This window comes from Lethenteron reissneri, chromosome 64 (assembly GCF_015708825.2).
Source record: "Lethenteron reissneri isolate LAM-NWPU_2019-01 chromosome 64, ASM1570882v1, whole genome shotgun sequence".
In the NCBI taxonomy this organism is placed as follows: Eukaryota; Metazoa; Chordata; class Hyperoartia; order Petromyzontiformes; family Petromyzontidae; genus Lethenteron; species Lethenteron reissneri.
The window spans coordinates 1,509,230-1,523,498 of NC_083842.1; the positions used below are offsets into that span (position 1 = coordinate 1,509,230).

The following is a 14,269-nucleotide window of genomic DNA, read 5'->3' on the forward strand; positions in this document are numbered from 1 at the left end:
TGAAATATCTTGATGAGCATACAAACACACATTATAATTTACATAAATCCCTTACTACTTTTTTAAGCATACACACGGGCATATCATACGCTATTTTGATAACCTCTTGAAGAAACAGATTAGCGCAGATGATGAGGTGAATTTGTCATCAGCTTCTGGGTTGTACCTCTTATCCGTGGGTAAGTGTGGATAATAAGAAGAAGAACCACTTCATGTATTATAGGAAGATCTGCAGATCGATACAGAGACATGGATAATAGGAGAGTTTTACCTGCACAGGCAGACCTCTCTTAGCGCAACCACGTAGAATGCCGATTCGTTATAGTGCTTGTTCTCGAATTTTTTTGTTATGAATAAGTTAAGAAAAGAAACAAATCTACAAAGTGCTTACGAGTGAGAACAACGTCACAGGCCGAGGAAACGTACCCGCCCCCATCATTCTCTCAGCCAATGAGAGCGACGTACGCTGAGCCAACTAGACCGTGATTCGTGGTCACGATTTCCTTAAAAAAAATATTTTTTCGTTTTGCCAGGAGAGGACTCACGAGACCAGGATAGAGTTTTATGTTCCACCTAAGAGAAACCTCACCACAGAAGTTTCGACTGAGGGCATCAAGAAAAGATGCACATTGAAAGTGCAGCAGCTCCAGCCTTGTCTCCCACCGCTGCCTTGTGGGAGTACAGTAGAATACACTCTTAAGTGCAGTACATAATACTAAATGCTGTCAAAATAAATTATTATTATTTATGAAATAATGTTCACCACCTGTATTATTTTTGCTGTTACCAATACCATAATGAAGCCCTCATATATTGCTCATGGGAAAGAAATAACGCTGTTGGGAACGCATCCCCATATATACAATGGTAGAATGACCCATTTTGTCACCAATTAGATAAGGGCTCCCTTGTCCAGGAACGCATCTTGAGTGCTAAGTGAAGTCTGTCTGTATATGGGATTTGTGAACCGTGCATGTGGTGGGTGTAAGCACAAATCCATTTGTGGTAGGCCCCAAAAGCCTCAAACCACACCTGTGAAGCACCCGAAACCCTGCGTACGGATGACTGTGTTTGTTTGCATCGCAGGAGGAGTTGAAGAAGGTTGGGTCGCTGCTGCAGAAGAATAGTAGCTCATCAGAAACGTTTTCATCGTTTGGCTCGAGCCACCCGTCTTCATCCAACGGCTCAGCGCTCGGCTCGAGCTTCGCCTCCGGCAGCTTCCAACCCAATGCAGCCGGAAAACCAGCGAGCAGCAGCTCCTACTCCTATGAGTACCAGGGCGGCGCAGCCTCTAAACCGGCAGGATCCACCTACTCCTTCGAGCATCAGAGCAGCGCGTCCGCTAAACCGGCAAGCACCATGTACTCGAGCGAGTACCAGAGTAGCGCAGCAGGGAGACCAGTAAGCAGTACCTACTCCAGCGAGTTCAATAGCAGCTCAGCTGGAGCAGGCCCAGTGAACAGCTATTCCAGCGTTGAATATCAAAGCGGCACGTCCGCCAAACCAATGAGCAGCACGTACTCTCGCGAGTTCCAGAGCAGCACAGCAGCGAGACCAGTAAGCAGTACCTACTCCAGCGAGTTCAATAGCAGCTCAGCAGGAGCAGGCCCAGCGAACAGCTATTCCAGCGTTGAATATCAAAGCGGCACGTCCGCCAAACCAATGAGCACCACGTACTCCAGCGAGTTCCAGAGCAGCACAGCAGCGAGACCAGTAAGCAGTACCTACTCCAGCGAGTTCAATAGCAGCGCAGCAGGAGCAGGCCCAGTGAACAGCTATTCCAGCGTTGATTATCAAAGCGGCACGTCCGCCAAACCAATGAGCACCACGTACTCCAGCGAGTTCAATAGCAGCTCAGCGGCAGGCCCAGCGAGCCGTGCCTACTCCAGCGAGTATCAAGGCAGTGGAGGCAGCGCAGGCGCCCTGAAGCTTCCGTCCAGCCAGAATGCGGAGTCATTCAACTGCGGCCTACAGCAGCAAGTGCAGCAGAGCAGCAGGGCTGAGATGTCCCAGTCAAGCCAACAGCAGCTCCTAAACAAGCAGAAGGAGATCGAGGTGAGAGGGGCCTGTGGTTGAACGTTCTTACTCGACACAGATCGCTGTTCATTTTGCAATGCCTCAGCAGATAAGAGTCCCCATTAGCTGGCAGCATATGTTGTGCGGGAAGAGATATGGTGCAAAATAATGCACACCAATGTGGAAGATGCTCACAATGTACGTGATTACTTCCACGGCTTATCACTTCTTGCAGGCTGAATGCAGGAATATATATATACTTCAGCATGGCTATGCCCCATGATCTAAAAGCTAAGCCTGTTGTCATATCTGCCGCACAAATAAATACGCATCTGGTGTGTGTGTATATATATATCATGTTTCAATTAATCTTTCCAACTTGATCTGCCCCCTATTAGCAGTGGTTCCACGCAATGCATTGTCCGTCACTCAGTGAATGTTTAATTTGATGTCTTGATGATTCGAATTCATCTACAAGCAGTCTACAATCTTAATTTTTGGTGATATCTGTCTGATTATATGTCTGTCTATAGTTTTTTCTGGTTAGAATTTTTTGTTGCTATTTCGTTTATACCTGATGATGATTGCTTGTGTTGCAATCGAAACGTCGTATGTTATTATTTAATTTATTATTTATCTTTATACGTGACTTTACCGAAAGAACCAAGAGTAAGCAGTCTACACATTATGGAGCCGTGCGTTTACTAGAGCGCAATGGCCTCTCGCACCGGTCTCGCTTGTACGTTTCCCTCCGTCACCACTGATAGTGATGTCGGAGGCCTGCATCGAAGTCTACGAGTTTCATCAGTGCAGCGGCCTCTCAGTCAGCGCTGGGTGCAGCGGCGTCACAGTCAGCGCTGTGAGCTGAGTGCAGCGACGTCTCAGTCAGAGCTGGGTGCTGGGTGCAGTGGTCTCAGGGCTGTGTGCTGGGTGCAGGGGCTGTGTTGATGTCGTTTTTTCTGTTTTTGGTGGCAGGCGGAGATGGAGCGACTTTATTCTGCTGTGAAGATGATGGAAGGCGGCTTTCCTCGTGACTCAATTATCGTGACGCCCGTCCAAACCAGTGGCAGCAGCAGCGGCAGCAGCACCTCCTGGGAACCGAATGCAAGTCAATAACACACACACAACATTACATTTAGTGTTTAGAATTTTTTAAATATTATAGCTACATACATAATCATTGGCAGGACTTATACAGTAAACATCTGCCATTCTTTATTAATAAAATCTTCTTTGCAATGGACTCATTCAAATCTTAAAGTAGCTGTGCTGCTCAGCGCATTTTACAATCTGATTTACTTTACATATTTTATAGAAAAGAGAATCACTCTGAGAATTAAGATAAAACAAAGCGTGTTTGGCTTACAAAGTAAATGGCAAAACCCGCCTTGATCGCAGCAAAGTAACGGAGGGGTGCCCATCACAGATCTCTTCACCAAAAAGCACCTTTTTCCCCAACGTGGACATTTGTGGATAATTGCCAGCACTTCAGGGTGACAGCTTAAATCCGTGAGGAAATGGGGCGCTTTTGGAGACCACTTTGTGGATAACTCAGAGCCGTGTGCAGAGGAGGTTGCTTCTTGACTCCTCTGGACTGCGTCATGGCCGCGGACGATAATAGGCAGTGGAACTTGACCTTGGCGCGGCCGAACGTGATGCGCCTTGACCACCACCTGCCTCGCCATTGTCCACGCTCTAGCCGCCACGCATATAAAGGATTTATAGTGAAAAACTTTGTTTTTACGGGTACATTTTTTTTGCTCTGTGCTGATAGAATATGAGGGTCACGGCTACACACGCTTCTTGTTTGACCATTGTGTGGGCCACGCTCACTCCCTCTCACATGGCCCTGACAGTGCCAAGTCTCTTTACTTTCTCTCTCTCTCTGTGTCTGTTTGGAAGAAAGAGCTATTACGCAGGCACAAAGAGTTACTCTTTTGAAAAGGCAGCTTCTTCGCCTGTTTGTGACACGTTTCTTTAATGGGGAGCGAATTAGGCTTTGTCACATCTGCCTTCTGTTTTTCGGTAAGTCACGTAGAGGTTATTTGTGTAATAAAAATGAAACAAAAATTACTCACTTTCGGCACAAGTGCGGGGACGTCGGAATATTATATGAAGGCTTATTTTTTATTATGTTACTTCGTCGCGTTACTTTACGAACCGAAGCAGAATTGCAATCCATGGCAATCCTTCAATTTTTAGCGTTGACATTCACTCGTTTTTTACATTTTATTTTAAGTTACGATTTATCTTCATTTGAAGCTTTCGTGACTGCAGGAATCCATACTCACTAGAAAAAATAATATTTATCTACGTGACTTTACCGAAAGAACCAGAGAGTATGATTGATCGATTTTCTCATAACCGCATTGTATCATAAATTTAGCAAAATGCAAATATGCAACACGGTTATTTTTTTATAGAATGCACCTGTGTTTTGTGCGGTATATCCGTCGATGACAAAAATAATCTACGTAAAAATTCCGTTGTAGTCCATTTTAGCGAGGCCACTCAGTGCTCCAGACACGCACGTGAATCACTCAGTCCTGCTGCAATACATTATCATGAAAAAAAACCTCATTCAGTTCGTAATTCCCTTGCCTTGATTTTGACGTCAGATTGATGTGGTGATTACACTGCACATTAGCGTCCTCTATATATAGGCAGAGCAAGGACGGGCATTGTTCTGCAGTGGCTATAGACCGCTCACTGAACAAGAGTTGCAGTTTTCCAAAGCTGCTCCGGGTGTTTATCAAACGGCTGCGAAAATGTCTTGTACGATTCTACCAACAAATGTCCGCATGTGCAGCGTCTTGCGGTGTTGATTGCTCACCGAATAGCCCCGTTGGTTGCCTAGCTGCCTCTTCAGGTAGCTTGATATCGTAACCACACCCCGCTAAGCTGTGCTGCATACAGTGCTGGATTATCCTCGTAGCAAAAGTAGCTACACATGCTACGGGCCCCGCACTTTCAAGGGCCCCGAGTTAAATGCTTTCAAGTTATCAACGCCGGTTCAGTGATTCTGCGCTTGCTCTATTACTATAGTACTATACTGCCTTCAACTTGTATGTATAGCAAATGAAAAAATACAATTACTTTACTAAGCAAGTTAAATAATTGTGTTTTAATACAGGCCCTGCACTAGCTTCATCTGGCACTGGCTGCATGGAGTCAGTGGTTCTATTTCGCTGCTCTGTTGGGGTAAAGTACGAACAAAACGTTGGCTGGGTAGCACCGTGGCGGGCACATGCGACTCGGAATCGTGAGGTTTGCCGGTCTAAATATCCACGCTCATGGAGAGCTGGCTGCAGCTTGCATGCCACGTCCCAACAGTGCTCTCTGCCTGGGATTATTCACTCTGATTTGGTTATTAGCAATTGCATGAAATAATTTCATTTTTGCAAAAAAGGGTCAATAGTCCAGAATGCGTGTCCAATCACACGTTACCTTTGAACCCAAGCCTCTACCCTGGTTGTTGCGGTGAAGCTTACGTTTCCTACCCATCCCGGAATATAAAAAGCTATTTTCACACTAAGCACACTCATTTTAGAATTAACTCAATCTAAAATTGAACTTTTATCCCTAAAATATCGAAGGGGATTGACTTGGCTTGTGAACTTCATCGGGTAAGTCAGTGGTTGCTATCCTCATGGAGAAACTGGCCCCTTGCCTGGGAACGTGGATACCAGCAGTAATGGGAACTGACCTAGGGCCCTTGGGCAGGGGGACATCGTGCCGCGTTCCGACGATTGCTAGAACCAGGCTCTGCCAGCCCGGCACGGGGCCGGAGTCAGCAGCACCGTCCCCACGGTGGACGAGCGGCCAGGCTCTGTAAGGTCGGCACCCCCTCTCCCCCCCCCCCTCCTGGTCCATCTCTCCTGCTGCTCTATACCCAGGGGAGAGATTCTGGGGAGTCAAAGTAAGTAAATAAGTATAACCCGTAAAAACAAAGTTTTTCACTATAAATCCTTTATATGCGTGGCAGCGAACTTAATATAAAGGATTAAAAAATATATTCGCCTGTGGAGGACGCGGGGATCGATACCGCGACCTTTGGCATGGGAAGCGAGGGCGCTACCAACTGCGCTACTCCGCCACGGCCTGTGGAGGGGTTACGCTCTGGGCTCTTATACTGTGACGTTCAGCCAAAGCCATGAAAGAGTTATATTTGAATATATGTAAAATATTTTTTTTTTGCCTAAAAAGTGTAAAATTTTGGGAATTTTTTTTCACGAACATTAATTGTCTGGCACAACGAGACTGTGTGGAAAATGTCAGCTCGATTGGATCACGGGAAGTGGGTTAAAAAACGACCGAAAGATTTGCACGGTTGTAAGCAAGCAAGCAAGCACGCAAGCAAGCAAGCAAGCACGCAAGCAAGCGAACTTAATATAAAGGATTTAAATACAGGTAGTCCCCTACTTACGATGGAGATGCGTTACGACGACCCCCATCATAAGTCAAAAATATCGTAAGTCGAAGATGGCCTAGCCTACACAGGAGTCTTAAAGAATGGTGATAATTTAGCAAAACAGAGAAATTTACAGTACCGTACTGTATAAACTATATACTGTATGTATTTATTAATTACAATACTGTATTGCACAGTAAAATGTAAAGTAAAAATACAAGGTAACTTCTTAGCCTACCTATATGACCTACAATTTAATAGAAAGTTTTTTTTCAGGAAACAATCCTATCTGCTATAAAAACTTTTAACATGCATTGAACGTATCGTATCGTGGTAACCCTAAAATTAAATCGCTAAAGCTACGTATCACACATGCATTGAACGTATCGTAACGTATCATATTGTACTGTACTCACTCAGATTCTGTCCGTCGTCTGCATACTTGAACGATGTTAGGTTGTTGATGGCAATTTTGTCTTATCGCTATCGCCATCGTAAGATTGTAATATCGTAAGTGGGACCATCGTAACTCGGGGACTACCTGTATGTACATTTATTCGGTGCAGTCGTGGGTGACTGCGATCATCAGCTCGCTGCACTTGCCAACCAGCTCCGTGGCAAGGTGACTGTAACCCCGATGTGAACCCAGCCTCTCAGCGCTGTGCTCTGGTCCATGGGCCACCCAGCCACTGCCTCTCATTTGTATTTTAACATTTTAACATAATTAATTATCGTGACTTTTTCCCCCATATTTGTTCAGATTAAATATGCACTTTTATGGCCCTTTTAGATGAGACATGTTTAAACCTTCATGATTATCTTGGATTTTATTGATTGACAGTATAGTTGTCCACATGTTTAAATATACAAAAAATATCATCATAAAAAAATGTGCCCTTTAGTGAGGGACATCCCTGCAAAACTCAATAACTTAGGGCTTCCCAGCGTAAATAATTTTGAAACGCATGAATAAATGTTAAATTGTAATTTTGTCCTGATTTAACCCTCCACTTTACATTCCCCCGTGGTTCCACGCTCACGGAGAGCTGGCTGCAGCTCGCATGCCACATCGCACATTGCTCTCTGCCTGGATTATCCACTCTGATTTGCTTCTCCAACACCGGCGATTGCATAAAATAATGTAATTTTTGGAAAAAAATGGTCAATTGTAAATCCAGAATGTGTATGTCCAATCACAATTGTTCAATCCTTTGAATCCAAGACTCTAACCCTGGTTAGTTGCGGTGAGGCTTACATTTCCTACCCATTCCTGAATATAAGAATGTTTTTTTAATCAACTAATCTTTTATGTCGTCACGTTTTGACGGACGCTTGTGTTGCGCCCAGAACGTCGTGATGTAATTTATTTTATCTTTTACCTACGTGACTTTACCGAAATAACCAAAGAGTATAGTCACGTTCTTATTAAAACGGGTGATCCATGGACGCTTCAGGAAGATGGCTTCATCAAGTGACCGTGCTCAGCCTCACAATTGTTAAACGTGCCAGTTGGATGTATGTTTCCTTGTCCCTCTCCCGCCCTCAATCGTCTCCCGGTGCCTCTGGCATTGCGAGGGCCGTCAGTGAAACTCACCATCGCTTCCCTCCCTCATCTCTCAGCATCCCCTCTCAATCACTTGTTGACATTTCTCTCCACTCTCTCCTCCGTCTGTCTCTTCTCCCCTACCCTCTTCTGTTCCTCGTTTGCCCTGCGACGTTCCCTTCTGTCTGCAGGAATAGTCACTAAAATACACCGATCCGTTTAAAACTAATACTATTCTACGCTGACAGGTGAGGCCCACAGCGCTTTCTAGCTATTTTTCAGTAGCGACCTGGCTTCTAATGATAGCTCAATAAAGTGGCTTAGCACGTGGAAGTTTATTGCAGCCAAATACTCTAAATGCATTCTCTAAATGCATTCTAGATTTTATTTTATTTCACCTACGTGACTTTACCGAAAGAACCAAAGAGTACTCTAAATGCATGTTTCTAAATTTGGAGGGGAAAACCCAGAGATACATTCACGTGACCACTGGGAGAGAGGCATGCAAAAACGACCTTCCGTATACCAGCCCAGGTAGTAAACATCTCGCCACCGTGGCGCCCATTCACAGCGACCCGACTCATTTCTACTGACCCTGGCCTCGTGTAGTACGTGGTCAGTCACAAGTGACTTGTGTGCCGTCGATTGGCCGAGGTGGCACGCACGCGCGACAATAACCGCGAGATATGCGTAACCTCAGCCGACGACGCATCATGGAATGTTGAAAGCAAATCGCGCCGGCTATGTACCAGGAGAGCGGTTATTACAATATGTAACAATGTATTGTAATCATGTAATAAGTGGGTAAATGTGCTACCTCTCTGGCCTTTGTGTGCTCGCAATAATGGCCATTGCCTGAAACGCCGTAGATTTTTCAATTTTCTTTTTGAGGCCACAGTTTTATTTATGAACGTGTTGAGGTTTTTGTTTGTTCTTGTTTGTGCAGTGCACCACTGCCAACGCAGCATCACCAAATAATTTGTTGCGCAGAGCCCTTTGAATTCCACTATTGTTTTTCCTACAATGTCTCCCTACTATTTTAGTGGGGGGTATCCATCGATGGCCCAGCCTGTGCGTCATGTGAGCCGTGCTGTCGTGGAGGCAGCTCTAACGTGTTTCACCGACGTGATTTGTTTTTGTGGTTGAAACAGATTTCGGTGACTTCCAGCTCCTCTCACTCTTTGCAGTCACTGCCGGAGGAACGGAAAGAAGACCTGGAGGTGAATGGGAATGCAGGGCTACGATGCCCGTTGACGTCTCTTTTTAATCCGGGGCATTTTTATTCCACGTGCAAGATGACACGTTCCTTATGCTTTGACGTCTGCTCGGAAAAAGAGACCACCTCATGCGTCATTGCACAAATACTGGGCTGTAGTGGTGGCACATGCGTAGAACGTTCACTCCTTCATTTTAATGCACTTTCTATACAGAATTCAGTCTGTGGATATTTGCTGTTGATAGTCTTCGTTGCTTAAAGATCATGAGCATTTTTGCCTCCTAAGTCATGTGTAGGATTGCTGGTGTGAGGTCATATAACAGACTCCATTGTTATGGGTCACCAGACTTCAGTAACTGGCCAAATTCAAATGCTTTTACAATCCCGAACTCTGCTTAATATTGTGAACGTTGATCACATGTCTCCTGTTGTTTCTGGAGGGTTATCGATGACAGCTGCCCAGCAGCGCCATTCGATATGTTACTGGGATGCTGCCTCCTCCACAAAAGCCAATCTGATACCAGCCAGCAGCAAGTCGATTTAGCACCACGTGTTCTTGTGCTGGATTGATCTCCACACCAGTTTATCTCCTTCATCCACCCAAATTTGTTTGGGTGTGTGATGGCTTAATATGCAGGCTACACAACCCAGCGACACAAGTTATCTACCAACAACTTTGTCCTAATCGTTTTCTCTGAACCCTGTCCAGATAATTCTGGTATCTCTGAGCACACAATCCATCCTAGATGCACCAAGAAGACTCGGCATGATTGTGGCCAAAAAGATTTCAAGTGTTGTAAGGCAACTTACATGTAGACAAACACAAAAGGCACCTTCTGGAGTATTTTAATCCACACAGAGAGACCAGTCATACATAAGACCATAACTAGGTTATTGAGAAATGTTAGAGACATCTGTGGAATGTTATGAAATCTAAATGTGATGCTCGTGAGTGTGACTTTAAATCGGTGTACTTAGTGGCACGCGTTTCTCTCTCATCTCAAGTAAATCTTAAAATGTCATTAACAGGAAATGAAACCCAAGGCCGTGAGCTGGGCTGATCTCAAAGCCACTGGGGAATTGGAGTCAGTCACCAGAGAGGAGATTGTGGTAGGTGCCACGGGACCCCGCACTGTCTCTGCGCAGAGCGTACAGCAAAGACAAAGAGTTCAAATTTATCTGCACGGTGTTGGGACACGATCTGTTAGTGACTAAAGACAAAGATCCCCCGTATAGCTTTAACAGACTGTCTGGGCAAGTGCTGTTGCCGAGCACCTATAAAGGCCGGCACGGCACACGAGGGGGTGGGTGGTCAACACCACATCCGGCCGGCTTTGTCTCCCTAGCGGCGATGTTTACACATCGCACCAGATACTCGTGTGAATCCACACTTTACCCCACGACACCTGCTGAGTCGACCTAGGGGAGGCCCAGGACCGGTTCAGATAATCGTCACCGGTGTTCGCCGTGAGTGGGAATCGAACCTGGGTCGCCGGGTTCGTAGCGCAGCGCGCTAACTGCTACGCCACCGCTCCGATTCATCTGCATAGTGTTGGGACAAGATCCGTTAGCAAATATAGCGCACACACGCACAAACATGTTCACAACCAGCCATAGCCCCTATCAAAGCAGCACATAAATAAACAATATTGCTCATCTACACGCAACATGCAGTGCGGTGTACCCATGCCCGTTCAGTATGCATGTATGCGCGTGCACACACGCTGAGGGTTATTGTGACCGATCGGGTATGTGTTTTTGGTTTCATTTCAGTTTTGATGCGTTAACACCCTGAGAGCTTTTTCAGAAATTACATTTTAACATCAAGCAAACGTTTTGACAAGGTGACACGTATTGTTGTTCCAAATGTAAAAATAATTGAATTGGTTTCGTTTGTAAAACATGACAAGTTCCCTTCAGGCTTCCAGTGTCATCTGTGTTATAAAGCAAACGCTGACGTTCAGCAGACGCATGACTTTGAAAACGCAGTCATAATAGTTGTCATTGGCATAAGCAAAACATTTATTTTACACTAAGCACGCTCGTTTTAGAATTCACTTCATCTGAAATATAACTTTTATCCCTACAATTTAAACTAATTTGAATGTCCCCAAAACAAAACTTGGGTTTAAAGCTCTTCATTATAATAAGCCTGGTCAATGAACAAGACAAAAGATAGAAACCTGAAAAGTAAATCCAGTCATACCTCGTTAAATCGCAAATGCAGGAAGCTGTCCAGTTGCCTCTCCTATGCTTTGATAGTTTGCGAAAACTGTTTGAAACGATATCTGCTAAACTTCTCTCCACTGATAAGGGATGAATCTGGGTCTTTAATTATCGACGTAAAATACGAGGCCAAGCTTTTTGGCGACTATTTTTTTGACAAATTTGACTTTGATGACCAAATAACATCTCATCTCTACCGATTCCTTCCCACAGTCAGATTAAACACGCTTTGAAATGACCTCAAGGTCCTACTGGTCTGAAAAGAGGGTGATCGATACCGTGTCAATAATGATCACCCTGTCACCTTGACCTCGTTAAAAATCTAGATTTGAAGTTTTCGTGACTGCAGGGATCCATACTCTTTGGTTCTTTCGGTAAAATCACGTAGGTAGAAAAATACATTAAATCACGACGTTTCGATTGATGATTGCTTGTCTTGCAATCGAAACGTCATGATTTATTTTATTTTATTTTTTACCTACGTGACTTTACCGAAAGAACCAAAGAGTATTGACCTCGTGACTTTACAAAGTGATGGGATATATCATCCACGATCAGCTCCTACGTCACTTGCAGTCATCAGCGATTCTGAGTGATCATCAGTCGAGATTCCATCAAGTATGATCTACAGGTTTATGTATCTCATGTTTAGAGCTCAAGCCTTTAACAAATTTGAGAGTGAATGGTCAGAGTCCTTGACATTCGTAGAGTATTTTGGTCATGTCTGGCACTGCACACCACTCTCAATGCTATACCGTTATGTGGAATCTCCTCTGCAAGTTCGGATTTCTAGCTTTCTAACTGAGAGGTCAATATATGCAGTCGTTGAAGGTTTGACACCTTCACAATTAGCGCTGGAATTTTGCTGGTCATGTTCAAGGGACAACACCGCAGTCAATGATGATATTACGTAAGGATGGCACTGCCACAGTACCTCCTGTTTTGTTTAATGATGATGTTCTCATGCAGAGCGAAACCATTCACCTGCTTGGCACAACAATCTCACCTGAGCTGTCATATAATAGCTGTACTACTAATCTGGCTCAGGAAGCATTGAAAAAGTGTGGTTTTCTTGTGCACGTCAAAAGCCTTCTTTGACGATGAACAATTATTACTACTGCAATTCAAAGCGCAAATTTGCCTGAAGTTGAAACGCCAAGCAGTCCGATTGATGATCCAGTGCTCACTGGGTCACTCCATTCACTCACTGGCAGTCGGTCATCTCCTTATAACTCTTCTCTTGCTACTACCGTGGCTACTGTTCCAATGAACCTAACTCTGAATCCTCCGCCCATGACGAGGACTCAGCCAGACTGTGTCATCCGATGCACGCGGTGTTCCTCCGCACACCGCAGGTCCAAACGCTTCTCTTGCAGATTTATTCCTCCCCCTGCTGCACTTGGGAATCCCCTCCCCGTGTCCATTTTCGCAAATTTGCATAACCTTGGCCAAAGTTATAAAATCTCATCTGCTACACCTCAAACAGTGCCGTTTCTTGCTATCCACTTGGCATTTTGAGCCTTTAGGTCTATTCCCAACAACTATGATTTTTTTTTTAAATACAAACACAGATCCATAACCTCAATTCCTAAACTCAATATCCCAACATTTTGAAGACAAAAAACATACACTGACATACAGTCTCTGCTAATAAACAGTTCGTGCCGATTCTGTAAATGTTCGCACCTCCAATTAGCACGGTTGGCTACTTGCGGTTGGAAGGAAGTTCAACATACATACACATATCCTGGTACTGAGTATACCTAATCAATGGAATCCACTCACTTCTCATTGTAATCACATGTGAACTCTGTATTCATAATACTCCATTCTGTGCCTTGAAAAAGCGGTGCCAGTACTGGGCAATGATGATCGGTCGAGTGATGTCCATGAGTGGGTTGTGGACGCGCAAGAAAAGCTCGCCCCACTCGTGCCGCTTCTGTGCCACAGGAGAGTGCCATGACCAAAACGACCGCCATGCCAGTTGGACTCTGGGACTTCACACTGCCGCCCGCCTACAGGCCTTCGAACACGTCTGGCAGCAGCGGGAGTGCACAGGCAAGCAACCCTCACACGCACGTCGTGTCCATTGTACGTGCGTGCGTACGTGCGTGTTGCAAGAGCCCCCCCCCCTCCCGCAGTGTCTCACCCCGTGGCCACCTCCCTGCAGGCGGAGGGGCAGCATGCGAGCGAGGCCTCGGTGCAGGCCACCTCGTCGGGGGCGCTCAATGCCGGCCGTTCGTGGGCAACGTCGAGCGGCTCGACGAAGCTCGACGCCTTCGGAGACGCTGACCTGACCGCGGTCGGCGATGGCTCGCACGGGGCCAAGTCCGAATGGTGAGACGCTTTGCCCCTCCTGCGCCGTCGCCACAAGAGCTACGGTTTACCGCTCGGTGGCACCAACGTCGCCATGGCTCTTGTGCCAAGCTGGGTACCTGTTGAGGCGATGCAGAGTGATGGAGGCTCGATTTAAAATAAACCACTTCAAAATAAAAGATGTCAAAAAAAACTAAACCCCTGAAAATAAAACAGAAGTCATCTGGCGTGAGATGAAGGTGGCTGGCAGACGCATCACGATGTTACCCTTTATCTGCTCCGACACTTTGCTCGTAGCTGTGAGCCGACTTTTTATTTCCTTTCTGCACCTTTTGTGGATGCTGGAGGCTGCCCGTGCCATCAACAGGTGCCGAATCTGACCATGCCAGGTACCCTTCAGCGGCGAGTGTGCGGGTGTCGTGGACAAAGATCCACCTGGTCGTCCCCCTAGGGTGGCAGGGCTTAGAGGGCGGCGTCATTGCGCGCCAGTAATAACGACGCAGCCGCCTGGCCCGAGTGAGCAGATAGTCTGCCGTCTGTG

The 14,269-nt window shown here is 45.7% G+C and overlaps 1 protein-coding gene across 1 annotated transcript in view; it reads left to right on the top strand.

Moving 5' to 3' along the window:
• LOC133358985 (mucin-3B-like) overlaps nucleotides 1-14,269 on the top strand; it is a 63,742-nt gene that overhangs the window by 35,631 nt on the left and 13,842 nt on the right. Inside the window, exons 6-11 of the mRNA XM_061577364.1 lie at nucleotides 1,087-2,055; nucleotides 2,992-3,120; nucleotides 9,122-9,190; nucleotides 10,216-10,296; nucleotides 13,363-13,470; nucleotides 13,583-13,749. Of these exons, the coding sequence (XP_061433348.1) occupies nucleotides 1,087-2,055; nucleotides 2,992-3,120; nucleotides 9,122-9,190; nucleotides 10,216-10,296; nucleotides 13,363-13,470; nucleotides 13,583-13,749 (1,523 nt within the window). The remainder of the gene's footprint in view (nucleotides 1-1,086; nucleotides 2,056-2,991; nucleotides 3,121-9,121; nucleotides 9,191-10,215; nucleotides 10,297-13,362; nucleotides 13,471-13,582; nucleotides 13,750-14,269) is intronic.